Here is a 15123-nt window from a genome sequence, read left to right as displayed (position 1 = left end):
TCCAGCTCTAGGCCAGGATCCAGAAACATCTCCAATTTGCTCCTTCAAGGGGAGGGAAACCCCCTCTGGGACGGTTTTACTCCTCAATTCTTGAACAGCTTTGTCATTGACCAACTGCACCTCAGTCTTGTCTGGACTGAGCTTCAATTTATTCAGTTTACTGGCCCTCATTACCTTCTCCAGGCACCTGTTCAGGACTTCCACAGACCCACTTGACTGAGCTGTTAAAAAGAAACAGAGCTGGGTGTCATCTGCATATTGGTGGCACCTTACTCCAAATCCCCTGATGATCTCTCCCAGCAGCTTCATGTAGATGCTAAACAGCATGGAGCAAAAGATAGAACCCTTCAAGATCACATAGCATAAATGCCATGATGTTGCTTCTGGTGTTTCTTGGTCAAGTAATAGTTAATCTATTGAAGTATGGTAATCCTACTCTTCAAACAAAGCATGTTTCCTCTCTACTCCCAACCCCACCAGTTCTTCAGATACCATAGTTGTTGGTATCAAATACTACAAAGAGGTTCAGAAGAATCAACAGAGACTGACGTTCCCATCCCATTCTTGGTAAAGATCATCTGTTAGGGCAACTAAGGCCATCTGTGTCCAATCCCAGGCCTGAATATTAATTGACATAACTCATCTCCTTGAAGACCACTTGAAGCTGTGTACCCACCACCTACTTGTTGTGTATTTATAATTTTTATATAGTTTTTTTTAAAAAAATATTGTATTGTTCTTGTGAGCTACCTCAGGCAGGTTTCTGGAGACATGGAATATCAATTTCTTGATTTCTTTAACATACTATATATATGTACACCCTTGAAAATGATAAGGAAGCTTTGGCTTGCGCAGCTGCTGTAGCATTAAGTATTAAAAGGAGTTGACTATAGTCTGAATGCATATTATGGCTTCTTTGCATGCAATTTAATTGTCTTAGTCATATATATATGGCTTTTATATGGCTGTTAGTGGGTGTTTCTGGAGATAGTCTGCTAACTTAAAAAAATCAAAAGAAAACGTTAGAATGATTCTTAGGTTGATTTCCATACATATCTGAAGAAGTCAGTACTGACTCACAAAAGCTCATCTTGCAATAAATGTGCTAATTTTTAAGGTGCCACTGGATGTCTGCTTTATTTTGCAGCAATGGACTAACACAGCTACCTTTTTGCAATCAGCATGAATATATCCATTTCATACAGAAGTATACTCTGATTTTTGTGGCTCTTCCACCTAATGGGACTAGATGGTCTTGGACAACTGGTTTCTATTGTTAATATATTTTGATTGTAATCAAACAGTGCAATCCTATGAAGAGTTACTCCAGTCTAAGTACATTGACTTCAATGGGCTTAGACTGGCGTAACTTGCCATAGGATTGCATTGAAAATGTATTACATGGTTCTTGGTTTTGGATTCTACAGAGGCTAGAAATCAATGAGTTTAGACTGCAGTAACTTTGTACAGGATTATACTGTAAATCTCTCTGTGCCCAGGATGGGATGCAGACCCTAGCACATGTTCTCAGATATATTTATATATCAAATAGTTGGGAAGGAGAAGTATTAATAACTTTACCTGCAGAGTAATTTAGTTTGATATTTAGAATGACTGCTTCAATTGTTACTTCGGAGTGAGAAACAGTACAAATTAAAGTCGTTTGTAGTTTGTTTGTATGTTTTGTATGTTTGTAGACTGAAATAATTTTTTTAAAAAAGGAGGCACGCTCAAAACTTTAATGAAAGTTGTTGATTCGGCTCACAAAGTAGATTTTTAGCTCACAACACTGCACAGCTTAGAGGGAACATTGGCTGTGGGAAACAAGCTGGACTAGTTGGACCTTTGGTTTCATTCAGCAGGGCTCTTTTTGTTTCTTGATTCTTATCACCATCTCTAAATTTGCTGTGTGAGGCCTTCTAATGATTACCTCTCTACATGGGATTATCGATCTAACTACCTACATTGTGGGATTCTGAGGAGCCATTTTCTCTTTTGAAACACATTTCCACCAGAGGTCCATGAAGATCCAAGCATTATCTGTAAGTACTGCAGTGCCCTTCTCTTTAGCGAGGCAATCACTGGACAGGGAAGAGCAGAGGATTCTTACAATGGCAATTTCATTTTAATATATCTTCATTATTTGGACTACTGGCAAAGCCAATTTAAAGCTTTCCAACAGAATGCAGCATAGCCTTGTTCAAGCACTGAGAAAATAAATGTAAACTGTAATTTAAACAATTATGTAGCAGCACCGGAAAGAAATCAGTATAAGATTAGCATTTTGTGCAGCTAATGATATTGTTCAGGTATCTTCTCAATCTTGGTTTTTTCGATGCTGAAATGGTAACAACAGCACATCCATGAAGAAAATTCAGTCAAAAGGCCCACACTGAAAGCAGCTTCTTTCTTGTACCACAAAGAAAGCTCTATTTCCTTATGCTTACAGCATTTGTAAATTGAAAACCTGATGATAATTCAGGGCAGAGTATGCTTTCATCTTGCTTGATAGTTTCTTCATGCATGACAGTGCAGAGTTCCCAGTGTTTCTTACAGTACTGGGAACAGTCAGGGTTTATTGAAACTGATCATTTCTTCCCACATCCATTTTATGTTTATTTCCCACCACCACCATTTACTTCAGGGCCATAATGATGATTTCCGGCACCTGGGGGCAGCTCCAGGGCTGTTGCTGCCCCCCTGACAACTTGTGTGTGCGTGCAAAGCACATGTGTGCACCTAGACTGTGTGACGATGTAACTGCATGTGATGTCATTACGCAGGGCAGGCTGCCCTCGGGAGCGCACCCACAATTCTGTGCACTCCCCAACCAGTAGCTGCGAGCCGGCCACTCCATCGGCGAGCTAGGTAGCCAGGGGTGGCATGCAGGCGGCCTTCCAGCCGCCTGCTCAGCTGCCCCACGCGCTGCCCTGGCCACCTGCCACACCCGGCCTGCAGCCATTTTGCCCGGCTCAGAGCGTGTGGCAGCAGTGGCGCAGGGCAACTAAGCAGGAGGGCTGGGAGACCGCCTGCCAGTTGTCCCGTGCCACTGCCAGCGCATGCTCTGGGCCGAGCGCAGCTGTTGGCATGGCAGGCAGCTGGGGCGGCATGCAGGCTGCCTCCCAACCCTCCCACTCAGCTACCAGCACTGCTGCTGCCAGCTCCACAGCACATGCTCTCGACCAGCAGCTGTGCCCAGTGCCCCCTCTTCATGGCGCTGGGGGCAGGTGACCCCCCTGCCCCCCCTAGATCCAGCCCTAATTGACTTTCCTGGCCTAGGAATGAAATGCCTAGGAATAAAAAAACATTTATAAGAATGTCATGAAATAAAACGCATCTACACATTTAGAGGGCAATGAGTATAAGATAATGATACTTACTGGAGGTGCTATAAATTTATAAAGTGAAGAACCCCTCAGTGCTAGAAACTTTGGTGTATACATTCGGTCCTGAAGAGAGTCTTGTTCCCGTTCTTCTGTCCAGCCCATGTAGACTATCTAACAGAAAAACCAACAGTGTTGACAAATTCTACATATAGGCCCTTAAATACACAGCATACATTGATATTCATTATGCAGGTTACTAACTGCATCATAACTATAAATATTCAGAACAGATCCATTCAAAGCGCTCATGTATAGAAGTACTTCAGGTAAAGTCACCCAAGAACTTCTGCACGTAAGCTCTTTGAACTGATCTCTTAGAAGAGACTTTGCTTGCCTCTAGACTGTATATTTTGAGTATACCAGCTATTTTGCACTGTTCTGAATTGCACTGTTCTGAATATTTATGATTGTAGCACTGTAACTTTAATTGTACTGGATTTCTTACACTGTGGTTAATATTGAGGTTGTGGGTGGATGCGCTGCATACCTTGCAGAGGATTTAATAGGCTGTAAGCTATTGCATTTGCATAATGTGAATAGTACTGAGAACTTTATTTGCAGTAATTATTACAGAATTCTATGACTTATTGTTACTCAGGTTGGTTGTGTTTTGTTTAGTGGTTACCCCCGAGTTCCTCTTTACACACAGAATTGTGTAACTTATAATACACAGTGTAGCATATTTATTCTGAACCCAGTTAGTCACATATAAACAATAACATATCCTTGAAAATGTCTACAGCACACACACAAATACAGGAATATTGCCTGTGCCTGCACAGATGATATCTTAGCATGAAGGGAAGGAGGGGGACAAGCCAGCTGAGCTCTCTCTTGGTTTCAGCACCACCAACCAGTTTTCCCAGCTCTTTCTGCAAAATATAGCCCTTTCCAATGGCTTCAGTTTTACTCCCTCTGAGGTAAGTAGGGATGACTTCCAAATAAACCTACAAGCATGGGATTAGGGCCAGTGGTAGAAGTCTGCACTGGCCATTGGCTGGAGATGCTTGACTGTTTTTCTGTAGGCCTGTTAGTATTTTCCTGCTCTTATGTCATAACCCATCACTTAATGGAGATTTCTGACAATTAATATATTACCTTTCAGCATTTTCTTGTTCAATTTTATTTACAGACTTTAAAAATTATTACCACCAAGTAATTAAGAGAACAATATACAACATCAAAGGAATGAGTCTGCTAAAGTTAGTCATGAGTAGAGATGGGCACGAACCGCATTAGGAACTTCAAATACCCATGAAATTGGCAATCACGCGATTGCAATCCAGCAGTTCATGATTGTCCACAGCCAACGAACCAGCGTTCGGAAGAGGCCTGGTTTGGTGCATTTGGCCGCAGTTCGGGAAGCCAGACAGTCAGGCGCCAGCAATCAATTCCCCTGGAAATGGAGCTGGGGGAATGCCTGGACTCTGTCTGCACTCCGTTGCCCTGGAAACCCAGATGGAAGCCCAGCTTACTTTGATCGGCAGGTCTTCCTTCCAACTACGGGGCTGCAAAGCGGTTACAAGTTGGGAGAAGACACCCAGGGGAGGGAGGCTGAAGGGGGTGTTCTGTAGCCTTGGGCACTCCAATCTCATCCCTGCAAACCCTGATAGGCAGCTCTGATGGCCAAACACAGACCTCCTGCATTGCTCAATGAGACCTGTGCTTATAAATAGCCATGGGCTCCCAGGCTGGGTTTCACTTTCAGCGAGCAGTGGAGTGGGACAGAGCTCTTGCTTGCCACTTGCTAGCCTTTGGGGAGAGAGACTGAGAGTATAATTGAGCTTGGATTTCTGTGGGAGTTTCCTGGGGGCCTTGGATTGGAGAGGGTATAACTTCAAGATCCCTTTTGCAATCTTGTCCAAATTTGGGTGATGGCTGTAGGAGAGCCTGCAAAACACTCCCCAGGAATATGGGCTCTCTAAGTGCCACGGGGGGGGGGGGGCGCGTTCCACGTCCCACGAACCACAAACCGGTTCGGTAACGGAAAATGTTTGTTGCGGTTCGCGACTTCGGGATCATCGTCGGCACCGAACCACGAACTGCTGGTTCGTTAATTTTTTTTGGTTCATGCCCATCTCTAGTCATGAGTGATTTTTAGGGTTTCAATGGACATATGATAATAGCTAACTTTATTTGTATAACAGCTTAAAAATGAGAAACTACAATATGCTAAGCATGTCAAATTCTCTTTACATTAGTATACAGCTTTCTATGGATGTTAACTGCATTATTTAAATTAATTTAATTTACACCCCCGGGGATGTAATGGATTATAGACTTTAATTAATTTCCTTTACAGTAATAATTACTTTTCTTTTAAATATCACCAGAGCAAATTTGAAGACATGTTCCTTCCAATGTTATCAAACAATTAGATGTTGACACAAAGCTTTGGAGGAAAATATCTCTTATCTCTTACTACAATTAAAGACACCACACTTATTGGTTGTGATCCACAATACATCACTGACAAAACTTCCATAAATTTTTAATGCATACTGAAATATTGGAAATCATATTCTCTAGCTTAGTAATCACAGTATGTATGTAGAGTCCATGATAGCAATCTACTGATAGCAATCTACAGAAAATGCATTGGAACTGTTCTAAACAAAAAGTAATCAATTACCAAATCATTATTCTGCATTAGTTTCTGGAAGTGAATCAAGCCACAGAACTGGAAACATTGTTGAGCCTAAATCAAATATAAACTAAACCAATCTGCATTCCTTTGGTTTAGATAGTTCTGTTCTTAAAAAATGATGCATAGAATATTTGAATTGTAGTATTTAATCAGCCTTAGAGTAAAATTATATTATTTTGACAATGCCATAGCACAGTGAGAATGTATGGTACTAATGGGCAGAAGAAACTGAAATTTTTCAAATGTGAATAGTTTTGCCCAATAATAGAGCCAGTATTATAAATTAGGATCTGGATATAAAGAAAATTAGAATTTAGAAATGAATATTTACCAGATATGTATCAGAATAGCTCCATGATTTCTGCCACTTATACAGTATAAAAAGAACTATTCTGTTCATTTTTGAAGGCATACATATGTGTTGGGTAGTTATAGCAACAGAACAGAAAACAAACTTGTGTGTTCATTTAATCATGAAATTCACGTACAAATTACTGAATATAGAAATATATGTGGTTTTTTTTCAGTGATCTTCCACAGAACTCAAACATGCCGTGACTTAGCATCATCCCTCCGTAATTCCATTTGGCTCTTAGATTTATCAACTGTGCTTCTTTCAAAAGCATTTTAGAGTTTTTTTCAAGGATTTGGAGACATTCTTTGACAGTCTCCATAGAATATTTCTTTACAAATTCTTTGATATGAGAATTTTCTGCATATTTTGTCCAGAGATGTACCATGCATCTGAGTGTCAATGTATTGCCTCTCATGTCCTCTGAAAATTTTCTACTATAAAAACTGTAGCTGTAAAAGACAAATGGAACTGAGACTCCATAGAGGTGGGAAGACTTATTGAGCATGAATGAACTTATAAATGGTGGGGCTGTGGGAATCAAGCATGTTTTTAGAAGGTCTTTTGTGTGTTGAATTTCCTGTGGAACTGTCACACAGCCATTGCTAATACCTGGCCACTAAATAATGATCTCCAACAGGTTGCATATCTGCAGATAAAGAGAAATTTATTTACTATTAATTTCCTTATCCTCTTGTCTGAGCAAGGAATCTTTTTGTTGTTATTATTTAGATTCTCTGAGCATTCTTGGATTTCCTGTTGTGTAGCCTGCAATTTGGCTGCTAAAGTTTAACCACTGTGATCTTCCTTAACACACTGCTGAAACAAGATACTGATTTCACTCTAATTTTAAGCAGAAGCTATAACTCTGCTCCCAAATGATATTTGACTACATTACCTGTATTTTCTAGTCCTTCTGCCCAGTGCTTCCAGCCAAGCCACCTGCTATTCCTCCGTTTTTGTCTAATTTCTTAGAATCTGTTCCTATGCTTGACTCTTGTTCTCTCTTTCCAGAATTCCCTTCAAATCCCACACCAACTCATGCCTAGCAGTAACAATGCAAGGTCACCTACACCACAGTTCCTTACATTAGTAAATTGTGAATAAAAACAAATTAAAAACTTACATATTCATTACACTGAATAACTACTTGTATAGTGGTCCCTTACAGTTACTAACAAATGAAGTCAGAAGGCCTACACATTTGAAAAATGAATATTACTAGGCAGAATGGGTCAACACTGACTCAACTAGTGATCTTGATGGCAAAACAAGATGAAAAATACACCTAAGCCTCTAAAGAGGGATCATTTTCTTCCCTGTAATGAGTCAGATAATCCCAATCTGTTTTGAGCCCAAGCTTGATAGTATCAAATCTTGACACTGGAAACACTCTTTTGATGAGGTATGGCAATATTTAATTCTATCATTGAATGCCAAGATATGTTTATTTAGATAGTAGAGTGAACAATTTGAAATATGCAAATAACACCATATTACTGGCAGAAAATAGTGAAGACTTGAAATGACTACTGATGAAGGTTAAAGGAGAAAGTGCCAAATCAGGATTACATCTGAACATAAAGAAAATGAAAGTAATGACTACTGAGGAATTATACAGTTTTAAGGTCGACAATGAAGAACTAGAAATTGTTAAAGATTTTCTATTCCTTGGCTCAATCATCAGCCAAAAGGGAAACTGCAACAAAGAAATCAGAAGAAGCCTGAAGCTTGGAAGGGCAACCATAAAGGAACTAAAAAAGATCCTTAAGAATAAAGAATTGTCAGTGGAGACCAAGATAAGATAATTCATACTATGATATTTCCCATTACTATGTATAGATATGATAGTTGGACAATGAAGGAAGCTGACAGCAGGAAAATTGTTTTATAAAAATGTGGTGCTGGAGACAGTTTTACAGATATGATGGATTACCAAAAAAACAAATAAGTGGGTCCTATATCAAACCAAGCCTGATTTCTCTCTAGAAACTAAAATGACTAAACTGAGGCTATTGTACTTTGGTCACATCATGAGTAGATCAGTGTCAGGTCACCGATCATACTCAGCAATACCCTGCTGTCTTAATTGTGGACTAATGCTTCTTATGGTTATACTATTCATTTACTGGCCTGCAAATGTTACTCATCTTGTCTTTCGAACCAGCAATGAGAAAGTATGCAAGGGAGGCATTTGTTCCTGCTGTTATCTCCATGGACCTCTGAATCGTACCAGGACCTTTGCCTGGGAAGAAGTGCCTGCCCAGATGCCATGGCCTTGAAAATTCCATACATCAGTTTCTGCTGTTTCCCCTCTGAACTGACTATTAGCCTGGGGGGTGGGGGAGGATCTTAAAATTTGCCTGCACTCTAGAAACCTATATTTTGATGCTTGCATATTCCTGGCAAAGATGGAGTAAGATCCTGAAACTGGCAGCTGTTCAGTAAAGTGCTTTTACTGCTCACAGTGGAGTCTTTTTGAGAGTTGCTTGGCAGATCCTTACAATCAGACTCACAGGAAAAAACAATGCTAGGAAAAGTCAAAGGCAGTAGGAAAAGAGGAAGACTCAACATGAGATGGATTGACTCAATAAAGGCAACCACAACCTTCAGCTTGCAAGATCTGAGCAAGGCTGTCAATGATAGGCCATGATGGAGGCCATTAATTCATAGGATCACCTTAAGCTGGAAGCACTTGATGGCGCACACACACACAGAATGAGGTTTAAGTATTCCTCCACTGGTTTTAGAATGATTCCATTTTTAATGTCTTCTTTGTATCCATTTATGCTCATATACAAAGTCTAGTTTGGCCAATGTAAATAGCAGAAAGATATTGCATTACATTAGAAATAGCGGAAAGATATGATGCATTACATTAGAAAATATGCAGAATAATGAGCTCTTGACAGTAATGTCGAAGGCTTTCACGGCCGGAGAATGATGGTTGTTGGGGGTTTTCCGGGCTGTATTGCCGTGGTCTTGGCATTGTAGTTCCTGACGTTTCGCCAGCAGCTGTGGCTGGCATCTTCAGAGGTGTAGCACCAAAAGACAGAGATCTCTCAGTGTCACAGTGTGGAAAAGATGTAGGTCATTTGTATCTACTCAGGAGGGGTGGGGTTGAGCTGAGTCATTCTGTAAGAGTTTCCCAGGGTGTGGAATGCTAATGGCAGGAGGCTTCATTGTATCCTGAGGAGGTTCTTTTGCATATGGATTGGTGCTTGATGTGCTAATCTTCTCTGCAGGGCTATTGTCGGGTGTGGAGTGTTTTGTTGGCCTGGTGTTTTTCAGAACTGGAGCCCATGCTCTGTTCATTCTTAAGGTTTCTTCTTTCCTGTTGAAGTTTTGCTTATGCTTGTGAATTTCAATGGCTTCCCTGTGCAGTCTGACAAAGTAGTTGGAAGTGTTGTCCAGTATTTTGGTGTCCTGGAATAAGATACTGTGCCCTGTTTGAGTTAGGCTATGTTCAGCCACTGCTGATTTTTCAGGCTGTCCAAGTCTGCAGTGTCTTTCATGTTCTTTTATTCTTGTCTGGATGCTACGCTTTGTGGTCCCGATGTAAACTTGTCCACAGCTGCAGGGTATACGGTATACTCCTGCAGAGGTGAGGGGGTCTCTGCTGTCTTTTGCTGATCGTAGCATCTGTTGTATTTTTCGGGTGGGTCTGAATACTGCTTGAAGGTTATGCTTTTTCATAAGCTTTCCCATCTGATCAGTAATTCCTTTGATATATGGCAAAAACACTTTTCCTGTAGGTGACTGTTTTTCCTTGGTTGTTTGATTCATCCTGGGTTTGATTGCTCTTCGGATTTCATTTCTGGAGTAGCCATTTGCCTGAAGTGCGTGGTTTAGATGATTAATTTCCTCATTGAGAAAGCGCGGCTCACATATCCGTCTTGCACGATCCACTAATGTTTTCATTATGCCTCTTTTCTGTCGGGGGTGGTGATTGGAGTTTTTGTGTAAGTACCGATCAGTGTGAGTTGGTTTCCTGTAGACCTTGTGACCTAACTGAAAGTTTGCTTTGCGGATGACCAAGGTATCCAGGAATGAGAGTTTTCCCTCACTTTCTTTCTCCATTGTGAATTGTATGTTCAGGTGGATGTTGTTGAGATGATTCAAAAACTCCATCAATTCTTCCTCCCCATGGCTCCAAATGATGACATCTGGCAGATCTCCTGCAGGACCACATCGGGAAAACCTCGTCTTACATCAAAGATTCAGCAGATTTCATCAATAAAATCAGTTCTCTGAAACTCAATCCACAAGACATACTTGTCAGTTTTGATGTTGTATCCCTGTTTACCAAGGTTCCAGTAAAAGACACTATTGCACTGATTAATCAGATTTTCCCAGAGGATGTAACAGCCTTATTCCATCATTGTCTGACAACCAGTTACTTCCAATGGGACAACGAATTCTATGAACAGATGGATGGGGTGGCCATGGGGAGCCCACTCAGCCCAGTTATAGCAAACTTCTACATGGAACATTTTGAAAAAACAGCTCTAGAATCAGCACCCCACAAACCCAGTGTATGGTTCCGGTTTGTGGATGATACATTCATCATCTAAACCACGCACTTCAGGCAAATGGCTACTCCAGAAATGAAATCCGAAGAGCAATCAGGATGAATCAAACAACCAAGGAAAAACAGTCACCTACAGGAAAAGTGTTTTTGCCATATATCAAAGGAATTACTGATCAGATGGGAAAGCTTATGAAAAAGCATAACCTTCAAGCAGTATTCAGACCCACCCGAAAAATACAACAGATGCTACGATCAGCAAAAGACAGCAGAGACCCCCTCACCTCTGCAGGAGTATACCGTATACCCTGCAGCTGTGGACAAGTTTACATCGGGACCACAAAGCGTAGCATCCAGACAAGAATAAAAGAACATGAAAGACACTGCAGACTTGGACAGCCTGAAAAATCAGCAGTGGCTGAACATAGCCTAACTCAAACAGGGCACAGTATCTTATTCCAGGACACCAAAATACTGGACAACACTTCCAACTACTTTGTCAGACTGCACAGGGAAGCCATTGAAATTCACAAGCATAAGCAAAACTTCAACAGGAAAGAAGAAACCTTAAGAATGAACAGAGCATGGGCTCCAGTTCTGAAAAACACCAGGCCAACAAAACACTCCACACCCGACAATAGCCCTGCAGAGAAGATTAGCACATCAAGCACCAATCCATATGCAAAAGAACCTCCTCAGGATACAATGAAGCCTCCCGCCATTAGCATTCCACACCCTGGGAAACTCTTACAGAATGACTCAGCTCAACCCCACCCCTCCTGAGTAGATACAAATGACCTACATCTTTTCCACACTGTGACACTGAGAGATCTCTGTCTTTTGGTGCTACACCTCTGAAGATACCAGCCACAGCTGCTGGCGAAACGTCAGGAACTACAATGCCAAGACCACGGCAATACAGCCCGGAAAACCCCCAACAACCATCTTGACAGTAAATTTGGCATTTTTGTTCCTATAATAGTGTTGCCCAGGTACATATAGAAGAGACAGTAAACAATCTTGCTATATAACTAATCTGCATCATGTGCCTTAAGAAGGGGATTCTGGCTTGTGAAATTCAAGTGATCCTCAATTAGGGCATTTATATATCCACATTCAAAGCATGCAGATTTCAGGTTCGTTCATTAATTTATTTCCCCTGATTCTGCTAAAAACTGTCACTTCCCAGAGTTACAAAAACAGTCACTGTTTGTGTTATGGTGAGGATATGTTGTTTAAGAAGAAAAAGGGGGGAAAAGACTCTAAAGCCCCATGGAACCAGTTTTGTGGTTCTTTGGATTCTGACTGATCTTCAGCATTTACAATGATCATGATTACAGTTTGCAGTACATTAACATTTAATACAATTACTTTTAGTAAAACTAAAGCAGTTGGTAATTTTAATGCATTTATAAGTACCTACTCACCTATTTTTCAATGAACTATAGTGGCCAGCACTCCCCAACCAAAACCTTCTGGCTTTAGACTTGTTAATTAATATGCTTTTGAAAGACAGTAGCTCATATAAAAGCACACTGAGTCTCTCCAAAGCATTGTCTTGTTCTGGTGTTAAAATACACACACATTTCTTCAAACAAAGTTTTCTTTATAAGCACCCTCAGACACTGTCATCTAGATAAATGAGGCACTGAAAATTTATTTAGATAATTTATATGCCACTTCTCTAGAAATATTGAATATGTGAAAATGTTTTCAAGAGGTCTGCATTAACATGTTTAGTATACATGTGAACATATTTATGTGCACTTCATTTAAAATTTTATTATTTCTTTTTAAAAAAATGTTTGGACATGTGAACTACTAAGCCAATCACCTTTGCCTTTTAACTTTTTATATACACTCTGTGAAAACAATCCCCCTCCCTGTTTTGTCTTTCAGATCTCAGACCTGAAGACAAATCTGCCTAACATCCTAGAAGAACAACAAACTACTATATTAGAGAAACACACATTATAAGAAAAACACACAATTTTAAAATCCCACTCTGAGTATTTTACAGTTCAGTTCTAGCAAAGTTACACCCTTCTAAGTCCACTGAAGTCAACTGACTTTCAAAAGTGTAGCTCTGAACAGGATTACACTGCTCATGTTTGGTGCTGTGATCTGTGAAGCAAAGAGAAAAGAATAGCTGTAGGAACACCAAAATCACAATTAATCAACCTTGAGGATACATAAAAGATATAAAATTTCTGGTATAATTATATTGCACTGTAGTGGGTAATTTATCTTTTTAAAGAGAAATCAATGGTTGTAATTGAAAAAAGAACAAAATAATCAAGCAACTCAATATCATGTTCAAGTCTTGAAACAGTAAAATATGTACTTGGTCCTGGTCTCATATCTTATGTTACAACTTATAAATATTGGATTGGATTCAGCACAATATTTCCACTTACTGTAGATCTCTTGCCCAAGCAGAAACATTTTTTTAAAAAAAGGCTGTGGTAACTGCTTTCACAGTTAAATTTATTGTGTCCCCACTTCCATTTCTGCTTGCACAAAATTCTGTGCAGCCAGTTTCTGGGAACTATTATACATAGGGAAGAAAGCTCGCTGTTGCACAAGATCTTCTACAAGCAGTACTATATCCATTTACTTTTCTGCTTGCGTATTGCTGGAGCCAAGTCATTATCTTATTTATCTAACTTCCCCCAGAACAATTCTGAGAGTTAAATGGGTTGTGATTTCATCAAAAATTATTCAGTTACGGGCCAAACTGCACAAGATGATCAGAGCTGAAAGAGTTCCCAATCACTGTTTTTGAAAGCAGGTGCATGATATCCTCTGTTGGATTGGAACTGTGCAGCAAGGCAGGAGAGACCTGCAAAGCCTCAAAAGAGCTGCTATTTGTTCCTTTTAGCACTGCTAACATGCTAAAAAAACTATTCATATCCCAAGGCAAATTTTGATGTATCTTTGGGATCCCATACATAAAAAATGTTTGTGGTGGCAGAAGGTTTTGTTTTTCACAATACCTAGAGCCTGAAAACACACTTTCACATGAGGTGGGAAACAACTAGCATTAATAATTGTTAAGAATGTATGTTTCAGAGGTGTTTTATTGCCCCAACAACATATCCATCTGCGTTGAAATAAATATTGCCACCGGGTATAGCCATTCATTGGATGGCTCACCCCTGGGGCAGTGGGGGCTTGCCCAGATAGGTCAAGGTGGAGGTCTGCGGTGATCCCAGTCACCTAGTGTACTGCTAGTTAATTAGATCCTTTGCCATAGTGACAAGTTATGTTGTAATCAATAAAGTGGCCCAGTTTTAATCTCAAGCTTTGTGTCTGCCTTTCATTTCGACTGGGGGGGCAAAATATTCTCTATGTTATCAGGAGGGGTTATTAAGTTAGGTGGTGCTGTATTTCTCCAGAGTACTTAAAATATTTTCCTGGATCAGTGGTCCCAGCTAGCTGGTTCTGTTTCTTCCATGGCAAGTCTTTGTTTCCTGCCAACAAGAAACAAGCTAAACCGATGGAGAGTGGTTGCTTTTATCCCAAACATTGATTGCAATGATCCTCCAAAATAGCATCAATATCAGCAGCAATAAATTGTCTATACTTTGGTGACACTTTTTCTTAATATGCAAGCCTGTATTAATAGAAATAACTAGGTCATACATTTAATATTGTACTATTGATATCATAGTATCATATAACCATTTGATAAAAATAAAAGCTATACTGGAATTGGCAATCTCCTTCATTTTTCTATACAGAATGGCATCTAAGTAAATAAAAGGTAGGTAGCCTTGTTGGTCTGCAGTAGAACAGCAAGACTTGAATCCAGTGGCATCTTATAAACCAACAGGGCATAAGCTTTCAAGGGTCAAAAAGCTCACTTCTTCAGATAAGTAATTTTACTGCAGCTGCCCAAGCCAAAAGGGAGTAAAAGTTTCCCAAATTTAATGCCTCTCTATGTAAAGGGGAGGCTTGAGATCACAAGTACTCAGTTGATTATCAGAGGCAAAAAAAAAGTTCTCAACAGGTCAGCTGCTACAGTATCCCCCATCCTGAAAATGAGTATCAAGGAGAGAAACCCTCGACATCTGTTCTGGGATTTGGAGGAGAAAAAGAAAGTGCCAGTAACACTGGATACAAGCACTATCATACCTGTTCTCCTTCTGCTTCATTTCACAGCCTCCAGGGTGTGGCTTGATAAGCCAACCTGATAGGGTTGAGACAC

The 15123-nt window shown here is 40.2% G+C and overlaps 1 protein-coding gene across 2 annotated transcripts in view; it reads right to left on the bottom strand.

Annotated features, from left to right (window-relative positions):
• Nucleotides 1-15123, bottom strand: part of SNTG1 (syntrophin gamma 1) — a 188696-nt gene that overhangs the window by 56174 nt on the left and 117399 nt on the right. For both annotated transcript variants that reach the window (XM_054985264.1, XM_054985265.1), the window contains exon 12: nucleotides 3381-3497. In XM_054985264.1, coding sequence (XP_054841239.1) covers nucleotides 3381-3497 — 117 coding nt within the window. The remainder of the gene's footprint in view (nucleotides 1-3380; nucleotides 3498-15123) is intronic.

The sequence above is a fragment of the Eublepharis macularius genome, chromosome 7 (genome assembly GCF_028583425.1).
Source record: "Eublepharis macularius isolate TG4126 chromosome 7, MPM_Emac_v1.0, whole genome shotgun sequence".
Classification (NCBI taxonomy): Eukaryota; Metazoa; Chordata; class Lepidosauria; order Squamata; family Eublepharidae; genus Eublepharis; species Eublepharis macularius.
The sequence above is the reverse complement of the archived record's forward strand: the minus strand, read 5'-3'. Positions and strand labels throughout refer to the sequence as shown.